The sequence below is a fragment of the Micromys minutus genome (genome assembly GCF_963924665.1).
Source record: "Micromys minutus genome assembly, chromosome: 2".
In the NCBI taxonomy this organism is placed as follows: Eukaryota; Metazoa; Chordata; class Mammalia; order Rodentia; family Muridae; genus Micromys; species Micromys minutus.
In genome coordinates this window covers 58668423-58692453 of record NC_137971.1, presented here as the reverse complement: position 1 = coordinate 58692453, position 24031 = coordinate 58668423, and the positions used below count along the sequence as shown (strand labels likewise).

At 45.2% G+C, this 24031-nt stretch overlaps 1 protein-coding gene across 8 annotated transcripts; it reads right to left on the bottom strand.

Annotated features, from left to right (window-relative positions):
- Window positions 1-168: 168 nt before the first annotated feature.
- Window positions 169-23955, bottom strand: SIRT3 (sirtuin 3; the record flags this gene model as incomplete). 8 transcript variants are annotated; one of them, XM_080911252.1, is made up of 7 exons in its annotated part: window positions 169-817; window positions 1554-1763; window positions 5724-5885; window positions 14377-14477; window positions 15594-15826; window positions 15906-16086; window positions 23503-23599. In XM_080911252.1, 7 exons carry the CDS (start codon window positions 23597-23599, stop codon window positions 797-799), a joined length of 1005 nt encoding a protein of 334 aa, XP_080767378.1. In that variant the 3' UTR covers window positions 169-796. The 8 variants fall into 8 exon arrangements, with proteins under 8 accessions (XP_080767378.1, XP_080767385.1, XP_080767380.1 ...); XM_080911254.1 differs by lacking the exon at window positions 23503-23599 and adding an exon at window positions 23820-23955 and having other exon boundaries at window positions 233-817; window positions 15906-16000; XM_080911256.1 differs by having other exon boundaries at window positions 234-817; window positions 15906-16000; window positions 23503-23558.
- Window positions 23956-24031: the final 76 nt, after the last annotated feature.

Below are 24031 nucleotides of genomic sequence, written 5' to 3'. Positions count from 1 at the left end.
AATGGGTTGTAACAGTAATGGGTTGCTTCTACCTGGCAAACAGCCTAAAGTGTTTGAGGAGAAATCAAGGAGGAAGCAGCCTGTGCTTAGTCACAACTGCACACAGGACAGGAAGACAAGAGACCCATGGGGTTTCCCAGAGTAATGCCTGCCATCGTTACAGGAAGAAGCCTGGGTCAAGTAGTGGGAAGTGCCTCAGGGAAGGCTGGGTAGATGGGGATTCTTGAGGGAGTATAGAAGAGGGGCCTGAGTTAACACCAGGGTAAGTCAAGGGACAAATGGGCTCAGTCCTGTCATCCAAGAGAACACCCACATAACCCGAAATATGTCAACACTTACTATCCCAAAGAGACAAATGAAAGGATGCCAGATTTTTATACTAAATTTATTTTGTGCGAGAAATAATGTTTTAAAGATGCCACTTTATCAACCAACATGCTAGACTGCCCTAGTGCACAGCTGTCTGGTGATGGACATGCTGCACTGCCCTTTTGGTAATTGTAAGGCCCCCTGTCAGAAAGCAGCATCTGCACTACAAGCTTCAGCAGTGACAGGTGGACAGAGCACACACATGGAGTGGCACCAACTCCTTTGCAAGGTGGTGGTATGGCCCCAAGAGTAATTGTCCCTGGTCAGCCTTTCCAAAGGCAGCCTCAGAAGACCACAGTCCAGGTCACATGTTGTGGTCTGGCCCATGTTTGTAAACCTGTGGGAACTGTTTTCAGGCATGATGAGGTCTCCCTGGAAATAGGATGATCTCCTGTGTGACTTTCCCGCAGGTGAAGAAGCCATAGTCTTATCTGTCCTGTCCATCCTGCTAGAAAAGACAGGAGCTCTGTTAACATCACAGCCGGAGAGGCTGGCACATCCCAGACATGGAGCAGTCATTGAAATCAAGCAAAAGATTTTATGGAACAAACTTGTCTTTGAAATGAGCAAGGAAAGGGATCCCAGAAGGCGTAGCACATAGGCAGCTAAATAAAGACTGTTTTCTAATAAATGGCACCTGTGTACATTTAGCCCTAAGAGCCAAACATTGGAGCGAAAAGATGTAATCCTGGTGGTCACGTCTCTGGAAGCAGAAAATGCCAAGGCTCCTCGGGCTAAACACATGAGGTTTTGAGCTTTTGAGGAGACCACAGGCCATGGCTGGAGCCACATAAAATCGATTGTGATATATTTGGGTGAGACCCTCTGGGCAGTGCTGCACCTGTTTATAATAATCACATGTAACATGGTTCTCACAGGAACTATGAAGCTTAGAACACATAGTGTTCCCAGGCTCCTGAGTCCCAATGGCTATAATGGATAACGGCACTGATTAACAAACTATCCCTGGTTGGCTCTGTCCCATGCAGGGTGCAGAGGATATCAGCTTCTCAGCCCTCGCCCTCCCCTAGGTCACAGAACCATGTCCCAGCAGAGTGTTGCAGAGTAGGAAGCAAATAGCAATGGTCTGTAGGAGCTCCATCCTAAATGCTGGGAATGCACCGAGGGCAGTGACCAGAAGATAATGTACTCTTGGACTGGGCCCCAGAGCTTAGCATTCGCACCTTTCCATTTTCCCGCTGGATGAGGTCCTGCAGCTCTTCTGTCCACCCCAGGAGGTCCACCAGCCTTTCCACACCATGGACTACATCCCCTAGCTGGACCACATCCTTCCTTCGAGGACTCAGAGCAAAGGGCCCCACCAAGTCTCGATTGATGAGCAGTCGGGGCACAGATTTCTGTACTGCTTCAGACAAGCTGGCAAAAGGCTCCACCTGAAAGATAACCCAAAAGTGAAGGGCAGGGTGTTCATGCACATCAAGACACTGAACACCACAGTCACTGAGGCCTTAGAGCAGGAGACAAGGCTGACACTGTGACACAGAGCCCGCCACTTCCTTTCTGAAGGCTTTTACCCTCTGGTCTGGGTGATCTCTTTCCCATCTATAGCCTCTCCTGCTCAATGGGCCAACACAAACCCTGACTTCTTCCCATGCTCCGCCCTCCTCCCGGTCTGCGTGCTCTGCTGCAAGGATCATCCTCCTATTTTCTCTGTCCACTCTTGAGCCGGGGCCCTGCTCTGAGCCTCCCCTATACTTGCCGGACAGAGGAGCAAGCACCCTTTACCATCCTGCTACTGTCCCACCTCCTGGGTCCCCATTCAGTGTCCTAAAGGGCGACACTACTGTCATTTCTGCACCAAGAATAACTAAATAATTAGTACATTAAGGGGTGATATCAAGCCTAGTTCTTATCTAAAAGGAAAAAACCGGTTCTTACTAAGGAACTTTGAAATGGATTATAGATTTAAATATGAGCAAAGCAGCTGCTGAGCAAGTATGATAGTAGTAAACCTATAACTCCAGCAGTCAGAGATGGAGACACAGGGTCAGATGTTCAAGGTCATCCTCAGCTATACAGTAAGTTTAAGGTCATCCAGGGCTACTTAAGACCCTCACCTCAAGGGGCGGGGGGGGCAAAAAGATGTCTCAGCAGTTAAAAGCACTTGCTGCTGGGTTTGGTTCTCAGCACCCACATGGCAGTTCACAATTGAAACTCCAGTTCCAGGGTATTCAATATCCTTCCGTAGGTATGAGACACACCAGGGTGTCCACACATACGTATGTACATACATACATACAGGCAAATATTCATACCTATATATATTTTAAAATAAAAAGCAAAGCAGGCCAAAAGACCTTAAAAGCTCTTAAAAAGTAAGGGAAGGCCAAGATAATTCAGTGGGGAAGGATCTTGAGCCCCAGGATCCACATAGAGGAAGGAGAGAAGTGACTCTCACATCGGTCTCTGGCCTACACGTACATATAAACAACATCTTTCAAAGTTCAGAAAGATAAACTAGGGTTGTCGGTGCGAGGAGGGAAAGGTGTTCTAGATGTGAACCTTCAGTGGGAGGACGGGTGACGAGCACCACCATCTGACATCTACATAAAGCACCGTGGGAAAGGGTATGGTGGTGTGCTTATGCACGTTAGTTACGCTGCTAACTTACAGCCCGGAGAAGAGTGGGTGAGCGATACAAGTGCGCAAAGACAAACAGCACATAGCATGAGCGGTGAGGTCTCACTTCCTGTGCTGGGGACCAGCCCCGGTCTAGGCAAGCAACCCACCAAGCCACATCAGCAGCCCCTTCATGCCGATTTGTAAATGTTCAGACTGGCCGAAAGCTAAAATAGGTCATTTTCATAGGTGAAGATGAGAAATTGGACCCTCATACACCAAGTATCAGCATTTGCCCTGCAGAGGTATAAATACAAGGAAAGTCACCGCAGGCAGACAGCACACACATTACTGTTTGTCTCTACTGGCCACCAATAAGAAACTGCCTACAGACATTTTCTTATAGGTCTTGACTTATAAGAAAATGCTTGACTTAGAACCCTATGACTGAAAATGTTGCAGAGTTCTGGATATTTCCAATTTTTAAAAAGACCATATGGTTCTATTTATTACAAGACATAGTAGAGATCCTGGGTGTTCCACAATCTAGCACATTCTTATTTTTTCCACAAACATGGGGTGTAGGACACTGCAGATCTGTCACCCCACACTGGTAACTGACTGGGGCCTGTCCTGTCTGTGCTCTCACACTCACAGGGCACACCACTGGCAGGGCACTAGCAAGGCTGCTCAGGTAGATGTTCACACCACCCACATAACACAATGTGCAGCTTCTGGCCATTTGTCCCCAAGAAAAGACACCCATGAGGACACAAGCCAAAATATTAGTAGCTCCTGGTCATTAAAGCTGAGTCTTAGGTCTGGAGAGATGGCTCAGAGGTTAAGGGTACTAGATGCTCTTCCAAAGAATCCCAGCACCTACATGACAGCTCACAACTACCTCTAAGTCTAGTTCCTGAGAATCAGATTCCCTCTTCTGGTCTCCACATGCACCAAAAATGCAGACATAACACACACACACACACACGGTAGCAATAATAAAAATTAAAAGTTGATTCTCCACTTAGCCTCTGATGTTGTAAATGAGTCAATTGGTTGGTTGGTTGGTTGGCTGGCTGTTTTTTTGTTTTTTTGTTTGTTTGTTTTTTGAGACAGGTTTTCTTTGTATAATCCTGGCTGTCTTGTGTCTGAATCCCAAATGCTGGTGTTAAAGGTGTGTACCACCACCACCAGGGTATAAGGTTGGCAGGCACTCTGTATTCAGAGTGGTTGTAATCTCAGCACTCTGAATACAGAGACAGGATCTCTGTTAGTTCAAGACCAGCCTTGTCTACATACTGAGTTCCAGAATAGATAGGATATGTAGAAAGACCCTCTCTCAAAAAAAAAAAAAAAAAAAAATCAGATGGTACATTTATAAGCAAGGAGAAACAACTATTTTCATTTTACTTCAAAAATAAAGTTGACTGATAGTCTTAGTATCTTTATCGGATAGCTGCCATAGTCAGAACTGGGCCCACTTTCTGAGTACCACAGATCAGAGGGCCCAACCCTTTGGCCCCTGACTGCCTCTCTTCACCCACCCAAGTCTGTGCTTTCTTCCAAACCTGTACCTATGACAGCACTGTGGAATCTTCTACTTGCTCACCTCTCACCCAGTTCTTTCTCGGGTCCCTCCTGACTCTACTTCCCACACCCACATTTTGCTACCTTATACTTTTATAAGGTATTATACCTTTGCTATCTGATACCTGTGTAAGTCTGAGCTAGTGTCCTCAAACCCATGCAATGGGAACAGGCCACATCCTAGTTCTGTGGTAACTGACACTTTCTCATGTCCTATATGGCACAGTACCCTCTGTCTTTACACCCACAGTCCTGGGCTGCTGCTGGTTTACCTAACCACATGCCAGGACTATCCAACCCCAGCAGCAAGGGCCTTTGCTGAGTCCTGTCCTGGCCAATTCAGCAGAAAGCCAGAGCATCAGACTTCCCAGTGGTCATCTCCATGGCTCTGGCCTCACTGCCAGCCACTGTGGGGAGCCCCGCTAAACCTTAAGTGGAAAGTCTTCCTTTCCTCTTTATTTACCTACTGACAAGACTCATACTAAACAACTGCACTGCAATGTCACCCCTCCACAGCCCATGCCACACTGTTCAGTCGCTCTCACACGTTCCTTCTGTACACACCACCCATAATGGTGTCTTAGCTTTGAATCTCACTTTCATGGGATAAAGCACCAGACTGGTCTGGTTCACATCATGCAGTAACAGTGACAGGCTGAGTGCACAGACCTCAGCCTCTGCACATCTGGCCTCCTGAGCAGAGTTTTGTGGACCTTCTGCCCATGTCTACACGCAGATGGGTCCCAGCCCGTGGTCTTACCTCTTTACATCTTTTGGAAAGTCCCTGGCATTCAGACTCAGATGGAAATCCACAACTTGTACCCCCCCCCCAGTGGTCATCTCCACATAGAGCCACAGACATACCTGCATGTAAACCCCAACCCCACTGGTCCCTGGACTGCCCCCTACCAGCTAACTGCTGAGGCTGCAGCCAAGCCTTCTCCCACCAAAGATAACTTCAGGGCTGTGTTCTTCATCCCATAGTACAGCTCTGTGCCTAGATCAGTCTTTTTAGCCCTGCCTCATGGCTAACCGTTTAATGCACCCTTACACCTCCTACACAGCCATTGCTCTCAAATCCTGAGTGTCACCACCAGTGACTGCTCACCTGAAAAGGTGGCACCATCGACCAGGCCGTAGCCCTCCATACCACCCTCCCACCCATCCCCACATGCTTTTCAACAAACCTCAAGGGAGGTGCCAAGAATGAGTAACAGGTCTGCCAAAGCGAAATCAGCCACATGTAGTAAGAACCTTGCAGGCAGCGGCTCCCCAAAGAACACAATGTCAGGTTTCACAATGCCAGTACAGACAGAGCAGTGGGGCACCCTGTCTGCCATCACATCAGCCTGGGGAATCAAGAGAGGGAGGGGGAGGAAAATGACTCTTAAAAGATGAAAAGGCAACAGCTTCTCAAGGCAATTTTGAACACATCCAAAAACTTTACTTTGTCATACACCCCGTGTGGCTTTAGCGGTTTTTGTCAACTGTTTCTTAAATGGAGGAGGGCTGAAATACTTCAAAAAGTCCTAGACATCAAGTCCAGTTTTACCCACAGATTCTCCTGTAGGCTCTACCTGGGATGGACCACAGCTCTTAGAGTGTCCTGTGGGCGTCCTGAATACAGTGAGAAAGGCAACACAGGCCTGTCCCCAGTGTTATGTTCCACCTAGAGGTCAGCTACCGCTCCCTGCTGACACTGTCAGGAGTGACCAGAGCTGCCACACACTACCTCCTTACAGGCTAAGATAAAGTAGATGACAATTACTAATAACTGACCCTAGACCATGTCTCACGCCAAACAGAAAAGGAGGCAATACGCTTTCTGACAAGGCCACAGAAACATCCTTGTAAAATAAAGATTTATAGCTAAGTTGATTTTAGAAGAATAAATTCAGCAAGAATGAGGAGAAACAACTGCCAACAGATGCCAGAAATTAGAAGCTACAGATAATAAAACTATATTGTATTTAAATTAAAAGGGGAAAATTACCAGCTTAAGATATCTAGAAAAAGAACATCTTTAAATGCTATGGATTATTTTTAAAGAAGAACCAAATAGAACTACCCGAAGTTAAAAGCAAAAGTAAAATCCAATGAAAGAACTTTATTCCCTACAACACAGCAAGGTATTGATGAGCTTGAGACGGATCAGAAGAAATTACCCAGAATGCAACACAAGCAGCAGCAACAGTACAGACTGCAGAGAAGCCATGGATGCTGGAGAGAAGGGGAGGCTCATGGAGAACAGATGGCAGGAGGAAGGGGGAAGTGATTGATGAACAAGTAAGGTGAGCCTGGCCAGGGACTCCCCTGCAGTGATGGAGAAAGACCTGTGCATTTCAAGCAGAATGGATCAAAGGGACCTGTATGAAAACACAATACAGGGAAACTGCAAATTCTTGAGGAAAAAGTCTGAACAATACGCAGGAAACATGATTAGCTAATGGATTTAGAAACCAGTTCAGCATGGAAGAAGGGAAGTCATCAGAGGGCCCAGACATCTGGGCTCCACAGACTGCAAACTGGTGAGAGGGAGACCACGACAAAGAAGACTCCAAACGGACAGAGAGGCAGGTCAGTAGAGAAAGGACATTGCCAACACATGTGCTGGAACACACATTCGCATGCAGCCCAATGAACCCACACACACTTACAGGTTTCAGAAAAATTGACTCAAAGTGGATCTGAATCCTACATGCAAAGACAAAACCTTCTAGAAGATGGCATGGGAGGAAACCTAGGTGAACTCTGGTATGGCAACAAAATTTGTAATTCAACACCGAAGCAAACCCATGAAAGAAAAAAGGACGTTGTAATATCAAAATTAAGAACTTCTAGTCTGAGAAAGACATTGTACAAAGAGTGAGGAGACACAGATTGAGAAAATATTTATAGAAGACATATCTGACAATGAACTATTAACTAAAATATAAAAGCCTTTTTATTACATTTTTAATTATTTTTGTGTATATATAGGGCATGATGCCCATGTAAGTCGGCATGTAGGGATTGTTTCTCTCCCTTACCATGTGAATCCCAAGGATAGAACTCAGTCGTCAGGCTTGGCAGCAAGCACCTTCCCCTGGGCACTGTGAATAAGCAGTGACCCCACAGGATCAGACACTGGAGCACCTGGTCTCAGCTCCGGTGCTTTGGGCAGTTTAGGAGATGCTGCCTGGCTGGAGGAGATATGGCAGTGGGAGCAGGTTTTGGTTCCAGGACAGCTAGGGCTGCACAGAGAAACCCTGTCTCAAAAACAAAAAAAACAAAAAAACAAAAAAACAAAAAAACAAAAAAAAAAAAAAAAAGGAAAGCACAAAATAAAACAAAGAGAGAGAAAGAAGAGGAAAGAGAAGAGAGGGAGGAACAGAGGGAGGAAGAGAGAGAGAGAGAATAGCAAAAACCATGGACACCTCCTCAAAGAACAAAAAAACACCTGAGAAGATGCTCACCATTAAAAATCACCAAGGAACTAAATCAAATCAATAGGTATCACTGCACACCTGATCATGACCTGAATCCTGAACGTGGATAATTAATAAATACTGAAGAGGACATGAAGCAGTAGGGGTTCTGGCTGCCAGGTGGAAAGCGCAGGATCATAGTAACTTTGGGAGACAGGTGTGTATATGTGTGTATATGTGTGTATGTGTGTGTGTGTATGTGTGTGTGTGTGTGTGTGTGTGTGTGTGTGTGTTGCTGGGGGTGGAACCCAGGGCCTCACATGAGCTAGGCAAGCTCTCTAAGCTATATCTAAACATATATTACTAAGCTATAGCCATTACATATATTATTAAGCTATATCTAGTCCTAGCTCTTTTCGTCTCACAAAACCAATCACACTTTTACTGTGATCCAAAATCATGTTTAATATTTACCCAAAGAACTTGAAAGCTTACATTCACATAGTGTAGGGGAATGCCAGGGTGGGGAGGTGGAAGGGAGTGGGTGGGTGGGGGAACACTCTCATAGAGGCAGGGGGAAGGGGGATGGGATAGGGGGATCCCAGGGGGAAAAGTGGGAAAGGGGATAACATTTGAAATGTAAGTAAGGAAAATATCCAATTAAAAAAAAAAACTAAAAACAAAAACTTGCATAAAGTAATTTGTATTCTTGAACTGAAGCATTCATATTGCTAGCAGAGTGGATGAGCCATGGCACATCTAGACAAATTATACATTACTAATAAGTACTAATGAGTACTAATAAGAAGTCAGCTGCTGGGCCAAGAAAGTACGTAAGTACGTAGAGAATGTGCCGACTGATGGTGGCCGTTTTCATAGCTTAACCTCAGAGGGTTTATTTGAGGGCTGTGAAAGGTGTGTGAGGGGTGAACAATGTCTCATCTGCTAACACACACTGCCCAGTGAGAAAAGCCAGTCTGAAAAAGTTCCACACTGTATGATCCCAATGACATTCTAGACAAGACAGAGCAGTAAGAAAATAAGGTCAGAGTTGCCAAGGGTTTGGGTAAATGAAAGATGAACATGAAGAGTGTCCGTGAGTCCATCAGCTGTGAGCTGTCTGTGGGTGGAAACGCTGGCAGCAATGGAAGCGTTCACGTAAAAGTACGGACGCACGGTAACATCTGGACTTTCTACTGAATTTTGCTAAAGCTCTAAAAATAAAGATTCTAAATCAAAACAAAAGAGTTTCTCTCCAAAGGCCATGTGTTGAGGACTTACTCCCCAGCCTGTGGTAGTGTTGTGGGGGTGGAACCTGTAGAAGACAGGTCTCACTGGAGAATCAGGTCACATGGAGCATGTCCTCAAAGGGTCGTAGACTTCCTCTTCCTTTTTCTCTTTTCCCTCATAACCATGGGATGAGAACTTTTTGTACTGGCTGGTTTTGTGTCAACTTGACACAAGCTGAAGTTATCACAGAGAAAGGAGCCTCAGTTGAGGAAATGCCTCCATCAGATCCAGCTGTAAGGTATTTTCTCAACTAGTGATGGGGAGAGGGGGCAGCCCATTGTGGGTAGTGCCATCCCTGGGCTGGTAGACCTGGGTTCTATAAGAAAGCAGGCTGAGCAAGCCACGGGAAGCAAGCCAGTAAGAAACATCCCTCCATGGCCTCTGTATCAGCTCCTGCTTCCTGACCTGCTTGAGTTCCAGTCCTGACTTCCTCTGGTGATGAACAGAAATATGGAAGTGTAAGCTGAACAAACCCTTTCCTCCCCAACTGCTTCTTGGTCATGATGTTTTGTGCAGGAATAGAAACCCTGACTAGGACACTTTTGTAACACACTCTCCCATCATGATACATTGTCACAGGCCCAAAACATGGGCCAGAATCTCTGACACTGGAGCCAAGATAAACCTTTTGTCTTCTAAGTTTATCATCTGAGGTATTTCTTGTGGTAATAGAAAAGGCTGACATGATCATCCTAAAACTTGTTAAAGTTCATATTGCATAGACTGGAGAAATGGCCTAGTGGTTTAAGAGCACTGTTGCTCTTGCAGAGAACCTGGTTTGACCCTCAGCACCCACATGGCGGCTCACGCTATTTGTAACTACAGTCCTAGGGAATCCAATGCTTTCTTCTGACCTCTGTACATAGCACACACACATAAATTCCCAGCAACCACATGGTTCACAACCATCTGTAACGGGATCTGATGCTCTCTTCTAGTGTGTCTGAAGACAGCAACAGTGTACTCACATAAATAAATCTTAAAAAAAAATAGATAGACAACTCAACAGAACAGAGCAGAGAGCCCCCAGACAAACCCCTACATACATAATCAATACTTTTTAAAAAAATGACATCAAGCCTATTGTTTGGGGTGGGGGATATAATTTCATCCACTATGGTAGCATGGTGATGCATACCTTTAAAATCCCAGAATGTAGAACACAGAAGCAAATGGATCTCTGTAAGTTCAAGGCCTGCATGGTCTACATAGCAAGTTCCAAGCTAGCCAGGGCTACATAGTGAGACCCTGCCAAAAAGGGGACTGAGGAGAGCCTGGGGGAAGCTGGGAAAACAGAGAAGTTAAAAGTACTGGCTGCTCTTCAAAAGGCCAGAGTTCAATTCCACATACATGGTGGCTCACAACCTGTCCATATTCCAATTCTAAGGGATTTGACTCCCTCTTCTAGCCTCCTTGGGCACTCTACACATACTCAGGGCACAGACACATAAACATAAAATAACAGCTAACACCCATGCACATAAAACAAATAATATCAAATTTTAAAGTGCTAAAAAAAGTGGACAGGTACACTGAAGAAATGACTTTTGTTAATGAAGAAAGTCACAGCTGAACAGCGGTGGCTGTGAGCCCTTCAATGGAATGTGTGGCTCTGTAAAGGTAGGTGGCAGGCATGTCTGCAGATGAACTATGGACCAAGGCTGCTTGTACTCACCGGTATATGCAGACCTCATGAACCATGCAAAACAAGACTTCACCATGAGACAAGTTCATCCCTCACACACCTGTCACAACCACAAAATTAAGCTATGAAATTGGCCACCATCAGACGGCACATTCTCTACTTCCTGAATTATCTTTGAGAACAGAATACTAAGATCCAAAGAATTTCAAAGTCAGCCTGGTCTACAGAGTGAATTGCAGGACAGCCAGTGCTACATAATAAAAGCCTGTCTTTGGGGTTAGGGAAAGCTCCAAATAAATGTAATTCTTTGTTCTAGACTAGACTGACTTCACCTCAACTGGTAACTTGAAACTGTGTATGTATTGTATACAAAAATTAATTCAATGGATCAAATTCCTAAATGTAAGAGCTAAAACATTTAAGCCCTAAGAAGAAAACACAGGAGAGGCTATGACAGATGCCAACAGCCCAGTCTTCCAAAGGAAAACAACCCAACAACATTAGAGCCCAACGCTCTGTGCATGGTGACAAAGTCCTTAGAGCAATGGCAGTGCAGAAGAGACAATGGGCAGGGATGAAATGGGTTAGCCTCTGGGGGAAGTTCAAGGAAACCTCAGAAAACTAAGTCAGGTTTACCAGAGACATTAACAACCTCACTCCTAGGAATATAATGAAAAGAATTGAGAGCAGGGTGTTTTCGTCAAAAGAGAGAGCAACACAAGTCTGCATCAACAAAGCATGCAGGCATAAAACGTGCCTGGAGACGGGTAAATCTGAAGACAGTACTATATCTGAAACAAGCCAGTCACAAAAGGACGTGGACTGAGTGACTCTATGATCCAGTTCTGAGGTGACAATAGAAGGAACATTACCACAGGCTTAGGGGAAGCTGGCATATAACAGCTTGGTATGATAAAGATTGTTCTAGAAATACATGGCAGTGCTGGTTGCAGAACATTGATACTTTGGAACTAAACTTTAAAAATATTAAAATGGGGACTGAAGAGATGGCTTAACAATTAAGAGCTCTTGCTGATCTTGCAGAAGACTTGAGTTTAATTGCCAGCACCCATGGCAGCTCACAACTATCTGTAATGGGATCCGGTGTGTCTAAAGACAGCGACAATGTACGCACACACATAAAATAAATAAACAACTCTTTGTATAATCTATAAAAGAATAAGACAGAAGTAGGTGCATGCAGATGAGCGCCAACTGAAAGCAGATGCACTGGACCAACAGAGTCCTCAGAAGTGACTCAGTAAGGAAGGAAAACTACCGGACTGAACTACCGGTAAAGCACAACTCTGGGAGTATCTGCAGGGTGTTTCTAGAGAAGGTTAACTTTGTGGGAAAGAACCACCATGAATGTGGGCGGCATGAGCCTATGGGCAAATTCCAGGAAATCACTTACTAGATTCACTTGTCCATGATTAAATCCTATTTTTCAGAAAACACTCAAAATGAGAAATAAAAAGAACCTACTAAGATAAATAAGCTAATCCAAGGACACATGCTTTCTCTTCAAGAGGGACCACAAAGACCAAGGCCTCAGGTAAATGCTGTATCCAGCAGACAAGCCCCCCTGAAATGGCCTCTGAGCGTGTTTCCTCCAGAATTCTACACACAGCCTGAATAGTCATGTACTCTACTGGTTCTCACTGTTTCCATCTTGCCTTGTGGTTTTGGTCCTTGCTCATGGATGGTTAATGTCTTCTAGCTTTCAGGTTTCAAATGGGGCTAACTGAAGGATGCAACCTTTGTCCATCCCCTTCTCCTGAGGGCCACTGGATCACCTGAAACCCCCTGGCCCAGGAGCCCATATATTTCGCCTCTCCGCAGCATGGAGCCATCCACCATCCTTACCAGCTGCAAGGAGCCAAAGTGGCTGACTCCATGTTCTCTGGACCTTACAGAATAGTATACATGAATATGAACCCACTTATGCACACATGCATGTAGAGGACAGAGGTAGATGCTGAGCGCCTTCTTTAGTCATGCTCTGCCATGTATGTGTGTGTGTGTGTGTGTGTGTGTGTGTGTGTGTGTGTGTGTGTGTGTGGTGTAGACAGGGTCTCTGTGTAGTCACGGGCCTCCTGGAGCTCAGTATGTAGACCAAGCTGGCCTGGAACTCACCGAGATCTGCCTGCCTTTGCCTCAGGTGCTGGGAATAAAGGCATATTTGAGTTTGGTTTTTGATTTAATGTATCTCACCACCTACAGCTCATCAGTTAGGCTAGGCTGGTCGGCCAGTGAGGTCTACAGGTTATCTGTCTCCAACCACTCACTCCCTGAAATACAGACATATACTACTGTGCCCAACTTTTACAAGGGTGTTGGGGATCAGAACACCGGTCTTTGTGCCTAGCAGAGCTAGTTTAGATACTAGCTTGTTCTAAGAATCTGAGATTCCAGGGGGGCTGCCATACCTGCCTAGCCCTTATATGACAAGCACTTTACCTACTGAGCTGTCTTCCTATCCCCCACCCCGTATTATTTTCAATAGCAAAGATTATAGACATTAAAAGTGCCTCATACTAAGTAATAAAAGGAGTAAACATGTCTCAGATGCCAACATAAGACGCCCATTAAACTGAACAGGAATGTAGAGAATTTAAAAAAGAAATGTAATAGGAATCAATGAACTAATTTTAATATTTGGAGGTATGTCTATATAGATACAGCATGCATGTTTATATGTACATATATCCTTTGTTTTTGAAAAACCAGAATATTACATTATCCCCCAATCATGAATGGCAGGCAAAAGGAATTAGCTAAAGAGAGATTCATTTTATTTCTCTTTTCTTTCTCTCTCTCTCTCTCTCTCTCTCTCTCTCTCTCTCTCTCTCCCTCCCTCCCTCCCTCCTTCCTTCCTTCTTTTCTCCTAGTTTGTTTTTTTCAGACAGGGTCCCACTATGTAACTCTGGCTGGCCTGGAACTCACAAAGATCTGCCTGCCTCTCATTCCCAAGTGCTGGGATTAAAGTCATGTACAACCATGCCTGCCTTGGGAAATTCACTTTCCCTATATGTTTCTGAACTCCATTTTTGGGGTGGAGAGAGCGCTGGCCATAGAGCCCAGGGCCTGTGTATACTAGCCAAGCACTCCACCACTGAGCTGCGTCACATCCTCAGCCCAGCCTTAGTTCTTTTACAGGTATGTATTATTTTCCTAAGTGAAAAGTTCAGGAGCCAGGCATGGTGGAGCACATCCTTCACCCCAACAGAAGCAGATGGATCTCTTTGAGTTCCAGGTAGGTCAGCCTGGCCTAAATAGTAAAACTTTGTCTGAAACAAACAAGCCAAGCATAGTAATATATACTTGTAATCCCAAGGGAAGGCAGAGACAGGTGGATCCTTAGGGCCGCCTAGCCAGCCAGCCTCGATATTCTGGTGAGTTTTTAAAACAAACATAAACAAGCACAAAACCAGCTATGAGAAGACCTTCCACCCCAAAGAACTGCAGAAGGCAGAGTCCCTCCACTAGGTGACTCACCCACACATCTTCCCCTGGGAAGGACCTTCGACAGACTGTGCATGTAGCTGACGCAAAGGACCCATGAGCTTCAACCAGCTTTGAGGCAGGGATACCAGATGCTGAAATTCAAATCAAATGTCAGTGTTGCAACCTCTGAGATGGCTATGTTAGCACACAAGCACACCTGCTGGGCTTGACACAGACAGAAAAGGACTTCTCAGTTGGGTGTGGTGGCACAGCACACAATCCTAGCACTGGGAGGCCGAGGCTAAAGAACTGAGAGTCCCAAGACGGTCTGAGCCACAGTGTAAGTTCGAGGTGAACGGGGGCTGTAGCAGAATCTTCTCAACATACAGTTTCTAATGAAGTTTCTCATTACTGCTCTTTGGTAACTGCAGTGCTTAAACCCAAAGCCAAGAAATCCCTGCCTTCCCCCTAAAACCTTTCCTTCTGCTAAGGGAAAACTGGGAATAGTCACTACTGCCTCTGGTTCTGGGCTGTAGATTCCTTCTCACAGGAATCCTGTCCCTGCAATGCGATGTCTTACTTCAGGCCACAACACCCCACAGAATGGCAGAGTGGCTAGACCTGCCATGGGCCTGCACACTGCAGCTTGGGGAAGCACTAGCCCCTCCCTCAGGGGACTCAGGCGCTAACCATTGCTGTTGCCTTGTGAAGTAGAGTCAAGATGTCACTGACTGACTGGGACAACACTTAAATGTTGGTGGCTCTTCAGTATAATGGCATCAGAGCTATGCTTCAACAAGGCGTTATCTTCCAGAGACATCCATAAACATCTGGACACTGATGTGAGGGACCTGCCTGAGAAGAATCTGAGGGTGAGAGAGGAGGTGAAGGAACAGAGAGCAAGGCCTGGCCATGTGTCATGCATGGAAACTGAGAGAAAGAACCTAAGGGTTCCTCAGGTGGGAGCCAGAGATGGAGGGAAAGTGGGAGAAAGAGGGGAGGAAGGGAAGAGGGAGAGAGATGGAGAGGGAGGGAGAGAGAGGAAGAAAGAGAAGGAGAGGGAAAGAAAGAGAAAGATCCACACTAGATTCAAAATAATATGTGTGCGTGAGAGACAAGCCTATAGGGAGGTTTCCATGTGACCTCAAACACAGAAGTGGTAAAGGCATAACCAGCTGCCTAGCAATAGTCCCAGAGCTGACATAAACACTAGGCCATTGACAGTCCTGAGAAACAGACACGGACACGCAAGGGGCCGAAGGGCTCACCTCTCTCAAGCCCATCGATGTTCTGTGTATAGAGCCGCAGAAGCAGCTCCTTGTCATGGAGCAGCCGAAGGAAGTAATGAGTGACATTGGGCCTATAGTGTCCAGGGTACAGCTCCTTGGCCAATGTGAAAAAGGGCTTGGGGTTGTGGAAAAAAAAGCTAAGTTCAAAGATAGCCTCAGGGTATGGGAGGTCATACTGCTGAAGGTTGCTGTAGAGGCCGCTCCCTGGGGATCTGTAGAGAGAAGGGAAAGGCTGAGAGCCCCGCAGAAGACAGTGGGGGAAATGACATGGGGGAACCGCAGCATATGTACCTGAAGTCCGGGATGCCACTCGGTGTGCTGATGCCAGCCCCCACCATGACCACGACCCTACTGCAGGCTCTGGTCCGCAGCAGCTCAGCTACATCCTGCAGAGAAAGCTTCTTCTCACCGTTTCCTCCACATCCAAAGACGCCCGAGGTTCCCACAGACAGGGCTATGGGCCTTCTCCCACCTGTAACACTGACGGCAAGAGCACAGAAGAAAGGCAGCAGGCAACGGTCTTAGGCTAGCAAGAGTGAGCGCACCTGCACTCTGCCCGCCGCCAAAGATGGACATGGGCTCTCAGTGCTGTCCAAACAACTACTTTCCCACCATGCATGACTACCAATCAAAGCATAGGCCCATCTTGCATCAGGAATGGAGATTTACTTGGGGGCAAAAAAGGTCTGGTTTACAGACAGGTTCCCTGATGTAAACAGTCCCGGCATCAATGGTGTGAGCTGAAGGGCTCTGAAAAAACCACAGCCGACTGACAACTGGAACTTTAGAGGTGGAATGCTGCAGATCCAGAGGTGGAATGCTGCAGATCCAGAGCTAAACTTATCTTGAGCTATCCCTTGGATAGGACACCTAACACCCTTTTGAATATGAAGTAAGACCTGTGGAAGTCTTGACTTATTCAGTAATAAATGGATTTCTGACTGTCTGTTCTGTGACTGAACGCTTGTATAACTCCTTCCATAAGTGAAATTATATTTCTTGTAACCTCAGTCCATGTTTCCAGGGCATGGGCACTCATACTGGGCTCACAATAAGCTATGCTGCTCTGTGTCCACAGTCTCGGTAACTCAGTATGACCCACCCATAGCTGATCCAGTCCCATTAGAGGAGCCATCAGGACCAGTGCCAAGGGCCAGAATAGGCCTTTGTGTCCAACTGTCTAAGTGTCACCTCCTTGGATAGATTTGTGAGAGTCCTCCCTGGGCTCCAGAGTCTGGACCTGCTTTTGTTTGGCTGATGGTCCACTGGCTTCTCTGAATACTAGGCTGGCCTCTTGCTGTTGCAAGAGTTGTTAGAACAATTGTACTGAGTGTTCATCAGAATCTGTTTCCCAGCATTCACACTTTACTCTCTTCCTTATTGCAACCTGGCCCTTCCTTTTACTTTAGAACTCCTCTGGGGGTTGGGGAGAGGCCTAACCATAAAGATGGTGAAGATGAGAGGCATTGCTCTCTCTAGTCCATCGGGGCAGAGGAATCGAACTCCCCACGAAGCACAATAGCCTCAGAGAGAAGCCTCAAACAAGAGATTTTGTTCCCTTGGAAGGAACCTTGTTCCCAGTTTGAAGACACACATAAGAGGAAATCACCTTGTATCCTAGGCGCCCTTACTTTCCTGCAAGCACACACAATAAACCCAAACTACAGTGGGCAGAACTGCTCAGTGAGAAGCAAGGGGGCTACTTCCATAAGCGGCAAACAAAGCGGCTCCAGGTCCCCGGGACAAATGTGCTCACTAATTTGCCGCTAATGTGGACACAGCCCCAAGGAAGGAGACAGACTTTGGAGAACACCTGCCAGTCAGGACTCCAGCTGTTAGAGGTTGATAATTACAATAGTTCAACTTGAAAGAATTTAAACAATGGGGAACACTTGATATTTCTAAATTGGTTTTGTTTTCTGTGCAAAACCAAACGTCCTAGGGAATAAAAGACAAAAATAGGCAAACTAATTAGAATTTCAAAGTATCTCAGGGGAGAAATTATTAAAATTGCTAATTTCTATGAAATAAAGGTTTAGAAATGAGCAAATATTTAATTAATATGTTAAAATAATAGGAAATAAACATTGAAACCTTAGAGATTAAGATTGAAGTTTCTATTTAACATATCAAAGCAGATCTGGCCTCTAGGTTCTCCCAGCACCCCTCAGTCCCTACTTTTAAAGATATGGCTGCCACACCCCACCCTCTACTCTGAACTCTCCAACTCAGAGGCTGGCTGCCCTTCCCCAGAGGCTCTTCCCTATATAATCCAGACTTCGGTATCTGTCTCTTCTTTGTACCTGTGGCCTCCTGGCAGCTGAAGTTGGTTTCCTCTCTCCCTTCCCCTCCCCTTCTCCCAATGTGGTTCGGGGTCCTGACCACTCTGAACTCTCCCAGATGTGCCTGCCTCTGCCTATGAGCTCTTACATATCTATAGTAAACTTTCTCCTCCATCCTACCTAGGGGCAGACATGTCCTTGTCTTTCCTTTTTTTTATTATTTTTTTCATTAAAAAACAAAACAAAAATTCTGTAAGAATGACCCCCTATGAGCTCATAGATTTGAACAATTAGTTACCAGGAAGTTGCACTATTTGAGAGGGATGAGGAGGAGTGGAGTAGGTATGGCTTTGTTGAAGGAAATGTGTCACTGGGATTGGGCTTTGAGGTTTCAAAAGCCTATGCTAGGTCCAATCTGTCTCTGCTTCCTCTCAGCACACTCTCCAGCATCAAGCTTGCCTGCCTGTCACCATGCTTCCCACCACGATGATGAAACTGAAACAAACCTCAGTGCTTTCCTTTATAAGTGTTGCCATGGTCACGACCAGGGCTACAGAGAAACCCTGTCTTGAAAAACAGTTGCCACGGTCACGGTATCTCTTCACAGGAATAGAACAGTGACTAAGACAGCCTCTTTTGGGATAAAGCCTACATGCAAAGGACAATTGTGGAAAGGGTAGGTAGAGCTCTTGGACTTACACCACAAAGCAGAGTCCAGAATCCAGAAACAGAAATAGTGATGTGATTTTCAACAAAGGTATCCAGTGCTTTTCAGTGTTGTGTTGGTATTGTTTTATATTTAAATGCTGGAATAATTGGAAGTCAGTCGAAAAAAATAATTGACACCCTCCTTCACAGCATATATAAATACTGATTAGAGATAAGCCAAGAACACTGCTACATCCTGTAATCATGGGTACTCAGAAACTGAGGCAGGAAGGCCCTTTAAGACTAGGAATTCAAAGCCATCCTCGGCGATATAGCAAGATCTCATTTCAAAAGATGCATCATAGTGTTGAGCAATAAGATTTTTAAGAGAAATCACAGAGGAATACCTTTCTGACCTTGGGATTGCAAAGAATTACCAACTACATTTTAAAAACTAACATTAAAGTATACTTTTCTGAAGAAAAAAGAAGAAGCCTTGTGGGTTGCTGTCAGGTGAGGGAAGGCACAGATAAGGCAAGAGCCTGCAACCTGTTCAGTGGAAAAGGAAGGTAAAGACAGGACAGAGACACAAGAGGGAGGAAGGGAGAAGATGAAGAGAAAGATGATCTAGGGTGGCTTCAAATAGCCACAGGTAGCTATGAATATCTTATAAGGGATGGATAATTCCAGGACAATTTGTCTTATGTAGGTGAGCAGTTTATATCAATATCAATTGAATATGAGTTCATTGTGTAGACATTTTGTGGAATGAAAATTTACTGATATAAATCTGATTGATAAATTACAAGCCTCTAGAGTTTTGATTTTACCGGGTTACAGGGATTTGTGACAGCTAACCACAGGGGGGCGGATAGCTAGGAATATGAGCAGAATCTGCAGCAAGAGAACCTCAAGATGGGCAAAATGAGCAGTCAAAACATGGGGCTAGCCATGGAAGCAGCAAGACCACTGGGGCCAGAGAGTAGTCGGCGCTAGCAAGGGATGGTGCCTTTCTTATTATTTCACACAACAAAGAAAGTATCATAAAACTACCTATACCCCCTGGACAAAACCTGGGCTGAATTTTTTGGTTACATATTTCTCAGTCTGTATCAGGACTCTCTGGAATTTCCTTAGGAATTTCAGATCACCATTGGTAATCCAGTTCCCGGCAAGGCAGATGAGCAGTTTCATTAGGCAGACTGGGAAAAGGCCTCTTTTGCAGACTGGCAAGGCAGCAGGCAGATGCTAATGCTAGGAGTACCTGTTAACAACAAGGAAATCACTGCGCTATAGTACCAAAGATACTCCCCAAATACGAGGTTTAAAGAACATTAAAGTGCTCAGACTTTACACCATTATATAATTGGGATAAAAATGAGGCTCTAAAGATGACTCCAGAAAGAAACACCCATATCCCGAGAGCTAGGGTACTGGAGCAGATAGCTCCTCAGCTTCCAAGACTCAGCAGCCAAACCTATACAGTCAAGCAAGGCCACACATGTCCAGCAAATGAGGGCTCTCTCCGCACAGCTCTACAAGGCTCTGAAGTCACCTTCAAATGCCAATCAACCTAGCCAAACTGCAAAGAGTCTTTGTCTCAAAAAGCAAGATAGGAGTTAAAGAGATGGCTCATAAGTTAAGGACACTTGCTGCTCTTCCTGAGGACCCAAGTTCAATTCCCAGCACCCACATGGTGGTTTGTACTTGTCTATAACTCCAGCTCTAGAGGGCCTGTTGCTTCTGACCTCTTCCAGCACTTGCACCCATATGAACATATCCATATGCAGACACACAACTACATATAACTAAAAGGAATAAAAACAAATATTAAACAAAAAAACAGGTAGAGGGGCTAGAGAGATAGCTCAGAAGTTAAGAGCATATACTGCCCTTCCAGAGGACCTGGTTTCGATTTCCAGCACTCACATGGTAACTGATGTAAAACTGCTGTTCCAGGGGAACATGTGCTTTCTTCTGGCCTATACAGGCACTTCATACATACAGTGCACAGATATACATGCAAGGAAAAAACACTCATACATATAAAATACATAAACTTTTAAAAATGATTTTAATAAAAAGAAAAACAAAGTAAAGTGATTGAGAAAGACCTACATCAATCTACAGCCTCGCATGCAAGTGTATACACACACACATACACACACACATACACACACACACACCAGAGCACAAGGCAAATCACAGTCAGCTGCTGTGAACAATCTGAGGCAACCCCTTATAATGCCCCTGAGATGAAGAGACCCAGGGCTAGTATTGAGTGCTGCCCAAGACATTGCAAAGACAAAGGATGAGCACATCTGAAATTAAAACAAAAGCATTCTTATTTCTGTGGATTTTTTTTAAATTAAATTGTCAAAATTATCACTGCCACTAGCTCTCAGCTTCCCCCACCTCCTGTGCAACTGTGTGCACCCACTACATTCACACAGAGTTGGTGGTCAGTTATTCAGCGACTTGTGTGAAGTCAGTCAGCTGCCAAAGCTAAAAGCAAGGAGGCCAAAGATGACAGGAGTATTTTGTTGCACTGGGGATGAAGAGACAAGAGTTTTGCCTGTGACTTACAGCCCACTCCTAATTCTTACAGTCTTATTTGAAGAAACCTGTGTTTATAAACCTCTCAGGAGAGAGAACAAGAAATACGGTGGAAAACAACAATAAAACCCAACAAAGGCCTCACCTCCTCCCACACTGCAGAAATGGGGCAATGCTTCTGAAGAAGGTCCTGCTGTATCAGTGTTGGCATAAAAGCACTTTACAAAGGTCCCTCTTCTGAGCTAAGTCAGTGAAACCCTTCTAGGGGTCTCCTGATGAAAACAAGAATGAGAAGAAACAAACCCTGGCTCCAACACACCCCTCCCTCATCAAATACCCCATCAAACATGGCACCCTGGGTAGTCCACTCAGAGTTCTTGCTTAATATTTTTGGAACTCCTCTTAAATACAAACCAGACTAGAATAGAAAGGGGACAATGGAAAAGTTGTGACCATTGCTCAGTGTCTGTCAACTGCTAGACATCACTCGGAACATAAAAGACATTTCTTAGTCACTTTTTCCCAAGGAGGGGGTGAAGAGTTTGCAAGTCACTGACATACATGTGGACAAAACTTTACCAAATATAGACAACACATTTAAGTTATAACTTAAAGTACATCTGCATGGTATGGAGAGCCACTGAGATGAGAGACCAGAGACTAGTATTAGAGCTGCCCAACACATTGCAAATGCAGAGGATGGAGTCATCAAAGAGTCCCGAAATCTAAAGTCAAGAGCAGAAGAAATAGTCTGTAAAGGTACCCCCTCCTCAGACATCCCAGAACTTCTGTGTTAGGGTTGATAACAGCCAGACAGTCCCACAGATGACCTCATATTAGAAATATTTCCACAAATCAGAGTTTCTTTTCTGATCCCTGCTTTATCCTTAGCACCCAGACGTCTGGTATAGAGAAAAAGCTCTGTATCAGTAACCTAAATGAACAAGTCTTTACTAAAGTCTTCCCCACATCAAGTGAATATACCACTGTCTACCCAAATATTCATCCATGATAGGACACTTACATCTTTTTGCTAACAACTGTGGGCCCTAAAAATGTAAGGACTCCAGGCTGTGTATGTAGTTTGGTGGTACTATGCTAGCCTACCAGACAAGTGCAAAGCCTGAGTTTGATACCCAGCACTGACAAAAAAAATCCAAATTTGTTCATTACAATGACAAATTGTCCTGTGTTGTTTGAGCTCACTGAAAAGATGGCTTTGGAGGCAAGGTTGACAACCCCTCCCCCATATCAGACCCATGTTTGTCTCAAAGTCCAAAGTCTAGAGGGCTGGCTCCCCTGTGTGATAGGACATAGAGAGAGCAGCAAAACAGCCCAAGTGTGAGAACATCTGTGCCCTTTAGAACAGCTAGAAGGTCAACCGTTTGCAGCAGAGGTTACTATTGTTTATCACTATAGGGGGAAAAGTGCCTACGGTGGAAAAGAAACCTGAAGCTCTGACACAGAGAAAAAGCTCATCTGGGAGCTTGGGAACTCCAACTATCTCAACTTTCTCTGTCAGTTTCTATTGGATGTAACAAGAATCCAATTTTATATTACCTTTATCTGTTGCTTTACTTAAAAAAAAAAAAAAAAAAAAAAAAGGAAAAAACCTCACTCTATTCTGCCAGGGACTCTACTGGGAATTTAACCTGGCTACCTTAAAGGAGCTTCTTCAGTAGATTTCTGCTGCATTTTTTTTTTTTTTTTTGATATGCAATGTGATGATTTCTCTCTAACTTAATTAACTCACTCATTTCAAACTGAAAATACCCACCCCCATTACTGATCCCTCTCAGGACTATACATGAGAGTATACAGTAGAAATGTAACTATTTTGCAGACAGTTAGTGAAAGTTTTAGTTTCACAACCTTTATGGGGGACAATTAAAACATAAGAAACAGCTGGATGTAGTGGCACAGGACTATAATCTCAGTAGCTTGGTGGAAGTAAGGAGGATCAGGAGTTCAAGGTCATCCTTCTTCACCCAGTCAGCTGAAGGCCAGTTTAAACAAGGGACCCAGTCTCAAAACAATACAAACCATGTAACTTTACATTGGTTTGTACTGGGTATTTATGCTCAAAATGGGGTGCAAACAAGGTTATTTATCACGTTATTTGTAATAATTCAAGATTAGAAAGTATCCGATAAGGAAATGGTGATATAAATTATAAGACATCCATACAATGAACTTCTATAGAATAGTTCAAAGATCGGGCTGCAATGAAAACAGCTACATAGAAAAATATGTTTAAGGAGGTACAGATGGCCCGTCAGCAGAACCTTGTGCAAGGGCGCACCTGCCAGTCCTTACTCCCGCAATGGCTTCCAGCTGCCCGCCCCTAAAACACCGCTGACAGTCTATCTGCATGACCCCGTATCTCCCCTGCTGTGGCTCACCTCCCGGACCCCACAGTCTGAGCGCGGCCAATGCCAGTCGACCGCTCAGCGCCATGATGCTCTGCAGGGCGACGGCGTCTACAGGGTCAAGTGCCATCTAACTCCCCGCCCCCGTGCGCCAAGCCCCGCCCTCCTTCCCCGCCCTCTTCTGCCAAGCCCCGCCCTCCCGCGCCTTCCCTCCACCTCTCACAGAGCCCAGCCCAGCCCAGGCCCCGGCTTGTTAACCCCATGTGTTTAATTAAGCCTTGTCCTGGCAGCTTTCCTCTCTGTGAAACTCTGACTTATTGGTGCCAGATCAGGAGATTTCATTGTTTTACCCCGCGCTCGACCTCCTTGAGCAGGCGGGTGATAACCAAAGCTCTCTGAGCGCTTGCTGCGGTCAGGAATTGCATCACATCTAGTCTTCGCCAGACACCATCCGTTTCAGAGGACCCATGGCTGAAGGCTTGAGGTTATGTCATCAGTCGGTGCCCAGCTGTCCCCAGGCACCCTACTCTTTAACGCCTCAAGGGCAGGGCTAGAAACCCCA